This window comes from Myiozetetes cayanensis, unplaced genomic scaffold (genome assembly GCF_022539395.1).
Source record: "Myiozetetes cayanensis isolate MyiCay16 unplaced genomic scaffold, myiCay2020 scf68, whole genome shotgun sequence".
Lineage (NCBI taxonomy): Eukaryota > Metazoa > Chordata > Aves > Passeriformes > Tyrannidae > Myiozetetes > Myiozetetes cayanensis.
The window spans coordinates 191,079-199,124 of NW_026087942.1; the positions used below are offsets into that span (position 1 = coordinate 191,079).

Below are 8,046 nucleotides of genomic sequence, written 5' to 3' on the forward strand. Positions count from 1 at the left end.
GTTGTTGTGTTTGGGATCACTGGGATCACTGGGATCACTGGGATGGTTTGGGATCACTGGGATCGCGGGGCGTGCCGGTCTCACCCCTGCTGTGTTTGTTGTTGTGTTTGGGATCACTGGGATGGTTTGGGATCACCGGGATCCCGGGGCGTGCCGGTCTCACCCCTGCTGTGTTTGTTGTTGTGTTTGGGATCACTGGGATCGCTGGGATCGCTGGGATGGCTGGGATCACTGGGATAGTTTGGGATCACCGGGATCCCGGGGCGTGCCGACCTCACCCCTGCTGTGTTTGTTGTTGTGTTTGGGATCGCTGGGATCACTGGGATCGCTGGGATCACTGGGATCGTGGGAATTCCAGGGTGTGCCGGTCTCACCCCTGCTGTGTTTGTTTTTAGGGAGCCATGGCCGGGCCCGTGCCCAGCCGGGCCAGGGTCTATGCGGACGTGAACACCCAGAGACCCCGGGAGTACTGGGACTACGAGTCACACGTCGTGGAGTGGGGGTACGGCCCGGACACGGGATGGGACAGGGGTGGGACAGGGACAGGGGTGGGACAGGGACAGGGATGGGACAGGGATGGGACAGGGACAGGGATGGGACAGGGATGGGACAGGGACAGGGATGGGACAGGGACAGGGATGGGACAGGGATGGGACAGGGACAGGGACAGGGATGGGACAGGGACAGGGATGGGACAGGGACAGGGACAGGGATGGGACAGGGACAGAGATGGGACAGGGATGGGACAGGGACAGGAGATGGGACAGAGACAGGGATGGGATGGGACAGAGATGAGACAAGGATGGGACAGGGATAGGGACAAGATGGATAGGACAGGGACAGGGACAGGGATGGGACAGGGACAGGGATGGGACAGGGATGGGACAGGGACAGGGATGGGATGGGACAGGGATGGGACAGGGATGGGACAGGGATGGGACACGGGATGGGACAGGGATGGGACAGGGACAGGGGTGGGACAGGGACAGGGATGGGACAGGGAAGGGACAGGGATGGGAGGGACAGGGATGGGACAGGGATGGGACAGGGGTGGGACAGGGACAGGGATGGGACAGGGACAGGGACAGGGACAGGGACAGGGATGGGACAGGGACAGGGACAGGGACAGGGATGGGACAGGGATGGGGACAGGGATGGGACAGGGACAGGGATGGGACAGGGATGGGACAGGGACAGGGATGGGACAGGGACAGGGACAGGGATGGGACAGGGACAGGGACAGGGATGGGACAGGGATGGGGACAGGGATGGGACAGGGGTGGGACAGGGACAGGGATGGGACAGGGATGGGACAGGGACAGGGACAGGGACAGGGACAGGGATGGGACAGGGACAGGGACAGGGACAGGGACAGGGATGGGACAGGGACAGAGCCTGGGCTGGGGGGGCTCAGAGGGGGCTTTTCCAACGCAGAGCATTCCACGATGCCGTGGGAGGAAGGTGGCAGCCCGAGGCCGGTGTTGTGGGAGTTATCCCGAGTTATCCTGAGGCCTGGAGCCTCTCGGGACCCCGGCATTCCCGATTTTGGTGGTTCCCACTGGCGCCTGGGATGTGCTCGGCCCGGGACGCTGCCCTTCTCCAGAGCCTTTTCCCTTCTCCAGAGCCTTTCCCCTTGTCCAGAGCCTTTTCCCTTGCTCCAGAGCCTTTTCCCTGCTCCAGAGCCTTTTCCCTTCTCCAGATCCTTTTCCCCTTCTCCAGAGCCTTTTCCCTTCTCCAGAGCCTTTTCCCTGCTCCAGAGCCTTTTTCCTGCTCCAGAGCCTTTTCCCTTCTCCAGAACCTTTTCCTGCTCCAGAGCCTTTTCCCTTCTCCAGAGCCTTTTCCCTTCTCCAGAGCCTTTTCCCGCTCCAGAGCCTTTTCCCTGCTCCAGAGCCTTTTCCCTTCTCCAGAGCCTTTTCCCCTTCTCCAGAGCCTTTTCCCTGCCCATCCCAGTGCCCGTTCTGCGGGAATGCTGCTGCGGGAATGCTGCTCCAGGAATTCTGCAGCGGGAATGCTCTGCCCGGCCCCGGGGCTGCTCCCTCTCCCACAGCTGTTCTGCCATCCCTCAAATCCAGCCTTTTCCCTGCCGGCTCCCTCCGTGCTGCTGTCTCTGCTTAATGAGCATTAATGAGCAATTAGCGAGGCCCTTCCAGCCGCTCCTTCCCTGCGGGCTGGGCTGGCTCGGTCTGGAATGCCCAGGGATAACTGTGGGATAATTGCTGCTGTTCCTGCTGCTCCCCTTGGATGACTCGGGAGGGGCTGGGGCAGGTTAAAGATGGGGAGGGCTCCGTGGCTGAGGGGCTGGTTTGGTTCCTGTTGGGAATATCCCCTCGGAATGTTCATTTTGGAGACCCTCGGGATCAACGAGGGGGATTTGTACGTTGGGAATTCCGTTCCCTGCCGGTTTGGGGGTGTCGGGTGAGCCCACCCACCGGAATGAGGGGAGGGAAGGGGGGACAGGGGATCTGGGAGCGGGCCGGGAGAGGAGCCCTGAGGTTCACGGATTTGGGATCTCGGCATCCAAAGTCCAGCGCCAGGCGCTGGGATTTGGGGGATTTCCTGGGTGGGGCCGTCCCCGAGCTCTCCGTGAGCTCTGCTGGCCGTTCCCACGTGAGGAGCCGGAGCCAGCCCTGCCCTCGGGGCGCTCCGTGGGATCCCGGAATGTTCCCCCCCGTGTCCGTGCTGTTCCCGGCAGGAATCAGGACGATTACCAGCTGGTGCGCAAGCTGGGCCGCGGCAAGTACAGCGAGGTGTTCGAGGCCATCAACATCACCAACAACGAGAAGGTCGTCGTCAAGATCCTCAAGGTGGGGCTGGGGACGCCGGGAATGCCGGGATGGGGAATCCCGGAGCGGGGGCAGCCTCGGGGGTTGGTCCTGGGATATCCCAAAGGTCCTGGGGCCCTGGAATGCTGGAATTGCTGAGGCTGGAAGAGTCCACTGCCCGTGTCCCCAAGTGCCACCTCCCCAGGGATGGTCAATAATCCCCCATGGGGATGGGGATCCAGGGCTGGGCAGCCCCTTCCCAGGACGGGTTTTCCCAAATATCCCAAATAAAGCTCCCCTGGCACAGCCTGGGGCTGTTCCCTTGTCCTGTCCCTGTTCCCTGGGAGCAGAGCCCGATCCCACCTGGATCCACCCTCCTGTCCCCCTGGATTGCCTCCTGATCCCCTTTTCCCCGGCTGAGCTCCCTCAGCAGTTCCCTGGGAGTTCTCCAGACCCTTTCCCGCTCCGTTCCCATCCCTGGACACGCTCCAGCCACTCCAGGGTGGGAACAGCCTTCCCTGGGCCCCCATTCCAGGTCCCAATCCCACCAGCTCCCATCCCATGGACACAATCCCTGTGATCCAGCCCATCCTGCTTTCCCAGACCACCATTCCAAGGGCTGTGAGGCCGAGAGGTGCCCGTGCCTGTCTGGGCAGTCCGAGCCCATGGGTCGGGATCCAAAGGCCTGGAGAGCCCATGGAGTCCTCAGGGATTCCCTCTGTGCATTCCATGGCTGTTCCCTCCGGAGCCGTTCCCGGCTCTCAGCCCCTCCCCGTGCCCCCTTCCCAGCCCGTGAAGAAGAAGAAGATCAAGCGGGAGATCAAAATCCTGGAGAATCTGCGGGGCGGCCCCAACATCATCAGCCTGCTGGACATCGTCAAGGACCCCGTGGTAAGGGAGCCTCGGGAATCCGCAGGAATCCTCGGGAATCCTTGGGAATCCGCGGGATCATTCTGGGGGGGAGCTTTGGGATCTCCATCCCAAGAAACCCCAGGAGTCTGGGGATTGGGGGACTGGGGGATTGGGGGATTGGGGGATGTGAGGGCTGCTCCTGCCTCTGGAAATGCCAGAGACGGGGTGGGCAGGGCGTGGGAAACGGGAAGAGGGTGGGATTGGGATTGGGAACGGGGCAGGGACTGGGATTGGGATTGGGATTGGGGCTGGGGTTGGGATTGAGACTGGGACTGGGACTGGGATTGGAATTGAGGTTGGGACTGGGGTTGGGATTGGGTCGGGGACTGGTATTGGGATTAGGATTAGGATTTATATTAGGATTGAGGTTGGGATTGGGATTTGAGTTAGGATTGGGATTTATATTAGGATTAGGATTGGGATTATGATCAAGGTTGGGATTGCAATTTGAGTTAGGGTTGGGAATAGGTTTAGGATCGGGATTTGGATTGTGATTAGGATTGATATTGGAATTGAGGTTGGGAGTGGGATTGGGATTAGGATTATGACAGGGATTGGGATTAGAGTTAGGATTAGGAATAGGTTTAGGATTGATATTGGTAATGAGATTGGATCTTAGATTGAGATTAGGATTAGGATTGGGATTGGGATTAGGATTGATATTGGTATTGATGTTGGAACTGGGATTATGATTATTATTGGGATTAGAGTTAGGATTGGGAATAGGTTCAAGACTAGGATTGCGATTAAATTGAGATGGGGATTAGGATTAGGATTGGGATTGGGACTGGATTTGGGAGGGAACTGGGAGTGGGATTATGTTTAGGAATGGGATTAGGATTATGATTAGGATTAGGATTAGAAGCAACCCTATAAAAACAACCCTACAAAAACAACCCTACCAAACCAAACCCTACAAGAACAAACCCTATAGAAACAACATAAAAAAGTCCTACAAAAAGAAATGGGACAAAACTCCTACAGGAACAACCCTACACAAACAAACCCTACACAAACAAACCCTACAAGAACAAACCCTACACCAACAACCCTTCCTGACCAACCCTACAAAAACAGCCCTTCAAAACAAACCCTATAAAAACAACCCTACAAACCAAACCCTACAAAAACAACCCTATAAAAAATCACCTACAAAACAAAACCCCTACAAATCAACCCTAAAGAAACAAACCCTACAAAAACAACCCTACAACCCCAAACCCTACAAAAACAACCCTACAAACCCAAACCCTACAAAAACAACCCTACAAACCCAAACCCTACAAAAACAACCCCACAGGAACAGCCCCATTGAAACAATCCTATAAAGCAGCCCCTAAAACAGCCCCTACACAAACAACCCTACAAACCCAAACCTACTCAAATAAACCTACAAAAACAGCCCTACAGGAAGAAACCCTAAAGAAGCAATCCTATAAAAACAAACCCTACAGAAACAGCCCTAAAAACAACCCCTACCAACCCACCCTACAAGAACAAACCCCACAAAAACAAACCTATAAAAAACCCTAGAGAAACAAACCCCTACAAATCAACCCTATAGAAACAACCCTATAAAAACAACCCTTCAAACAAACTCTATAATAACAAACCCTACAGAAACAAACCCTACAAACCCAAACTCTACAAGAACAACCTTATAAAAACAACCCTACAAAACCAAACCCTATAATAACAAACCCTACAAAAACAATCCTACAAAAACAAACCCTACAGAAACAGATACCACAAACCCAAACCCTACAGGAACACCCACCCCTACAGAAACCACCCTTCAAAACAAACCCTACAGAAACAACCCTACAAAACAAACCCTACAGAAACAACCCCACAAAACAAACCCTACAAAACAAACCCTACAGAAACCACCCTTCAAAACAAACCCTACAGAAACAACCCTACAAACAAAACCCTACAGAAACAACCCCATAAAACAAACCCTACAGAAACAACCCTACAAAACAAACCCTACAGAAACAACCCCATAAAACAAACCCTACAGAAACAACCCTACAAAACAAACCCTACAGAAACAACCCCACAAAACAAACCCTACAAAACAAACCCTACAGAAACAACCCTACAGAAACAACCCTACAAAACAAACCCTACAGAAACAACCCTACAAAACAAACCCTACAGAAACAACCCTACAGAAAAAACCCTTCAAATCCTCCAACCCCAAACCCTCCAACCCCAAACCCTACAGAAACCCTCCAAACCCCAAACCCTCCAGCCCCAAACCCTCCAACCCCAAACCCTCCAAACCCTCCAACCCCAAACCCTCCAACCCCAAACCCTTCAACCCCAAACCCTCCAACCCCAAACCTTCTAAACTCTCCAACCCCTGCAACCCCAAACCCTCCAACCCCAAACCTTCCAAACCCTCCAACCCCAAACCCTCCAAACCCTCCAACCCCAAACCCTCCAACCCCAACCCCTCCAATCCCAACCCCTCCAACCCCAAACCCTCCAACCCCAAACCCTCCAACCCCTCCAACCCCAAACCCTCCAACCCCTCCAACCCCAAACCCTCCAACCCCTAACCCCTCCAACCCCAAACCCTCCAACCCCAACCCTCCAACCCCAAACCCTCCAACCCCAACCCCTCCAACCCCAACCCCTCCAACCCCAAACCCTCCAACCCCAAACCCTCCAAACCCAAACCCTCCAAATTCTCCAGACCCAAACCCTCCAGCTCCAAACCTTCCAAACCCAAACCCTCCAAACCCCCCAAACCTTCCAACCCCAAACCCTCCAACCTCAAACCTTCCAAACCCTCCACCCCCAACCCTCCAACCCCAAACCTTCCAACCCCAAACCTTCCAACCCCAACCCCTCCAACCCCAACCCTCCAACCCCTCCAACCCCAAATGTCCCCTCCCCCCGCCCCCGAGCCCCTGTGACCCCTCCCCTGTCCCGTGGTGTCCCCGCAGTCCCGCGACGCCCGCGCTGGTGTTCCGAGCACGTCAACAACACCGACTTCAAGGTGAGCCTGGGGTCCTGGGGTCCTGGGGCCTGGGGTCCTGGGGGCCTGGTCCTGGGGGTCTGGGGGTCCTGGGGGTCCTATGGGGTCCTCAGCTCCCCTGCCCCGGGGGTCCCATCCCAATCCCGGGATTGGGGTGGGGGGGGGATGGGGGTGCCCTGGCTGTCCCCGGGACTCGGCAGGGCCACCTCAATCCCTGCCCCCCATTCCCTGTCCCGGGCTCTGCTCTCCCACTCCCACTCCCACCCCACAGGGAATTCCCTGGATCTGGATCCTGGGAGGGTCCCTGCCCCCTGGATCGCCCTGGGCTGGGAGGGCTCTTGGGGGCTCTGAGAATTCCCAGTGGGACATGGGGGGGTGCAGGGCAGGGATCTCCATGGGAGCAGCCATTCCAGAGCCCCCATTCCGGAGTGGGAATGAGCCCCTTTCCCACCTCCCCTTCCCAGCAACTCTACCAGACCCTCTCCGACTTCGACATCCGCTTCTACATGTACGAGATCCTCAAGGTGAGCCCCCATTCCCGGGAACCCCCTTGCTCCAGACCCCCCCATTCCCAGAAAACCCCTCGCTCCAGAACCCCCCCATTCCCAGAAAACCCCTCAATCGAGAACCCCCCATTCCCAGGAAACCCTCACTCCAGAACCCCCCATTCCTGGGAACCCCTCAATCGAGAGCCCCCCATTCCTGGGAAACCCCTCAATCCAGAACCACCCCCATTCCTGGTAAACCCCTCAATCCAGAACTCCCCATTCCCAGAAAACCCTCACTCCAGAACCCCCATTCTCGGAAACCTCCTCGCTCCAGAACCCCCATTCCCAGGAAACCCCTCACTCCAGAACCCCCCATTCCCAGAAAACCCTCGCTCCAGAACCCCCCATTCCCAGGAAACCCTCACTCCAGAACCCCCCATTCCTGGAAACCCCTCAATCCAGAGCCCCCCATTCCTGGTAAACCCTCAATCCAGAACTCCCCCATTCCCAGAAAACCCCTCACTCCAGAGCCCCCATTCCCAGGAAACCCCTCGCTCCAGAACCCCCCATTCCCGGAAACCCCTCAATCCAGAACCCCCCATTCCCGGAAACCCCTCAATCCAGAACCCCCATTCCCGGAAAACTCCTCGCTCCAGAACCCCCATTCCCGGGAAACCCCTCAATCCAGAACCCCCCATTCCCGGGAAACCCCTCAATCCAGAACCCCCCATTCCCGGAAAACCCCTCACTCCAGAGCCCCCCATTCCCGGAAACCCTCGCTCCAGAACCCCCATTCCTGGTAAACCCCTCGCTCCAGAATCCCCCATTCCCGGAAAACCCCTCACTCCAGAACCCCCCATTCCCAGAAAACTCCTCACTCCAGAGCCCCCATTCC

The 8,046-nt window shown here is 56.7% G+C and overlaps 1 protein-coding gene across 1 annotated transcript in view; it reads left to right on the forward strand.

The window, feature by feature from the left end:
• LOC126651578 (uncharacterized) overlaps positions 1-7,403 on the forward strand; it is a gene marked incomplete at its 3' end in the record, with an annotated part of 149,721 nt that extends 142,318 nt beyond the window's left edge. Inside the window, exons 2-6 of the mRNA XM_050337536.1 lie at positions 395-502; positions 2,693-2,804; positions 3,552-3,653; positions 6,379-6,684; positions 7,128-7,403. Coding sequence (XP_050193493.1) covers positions 402-502; positions 2,693-2,804; positions 3,552-3,653; positions 6,379-6,684; positions 7,128-7,403 — 897 coding nt within the window. The remainder of the gene's footprint in view (positions 1-394; positions 503-2,692; positions 2,805-3,551; positions 3,654-6,378; positions 6,685-7,127) is intronic.
• Positions 7,404-8,046: the final 643 nt, after the last annotated feature.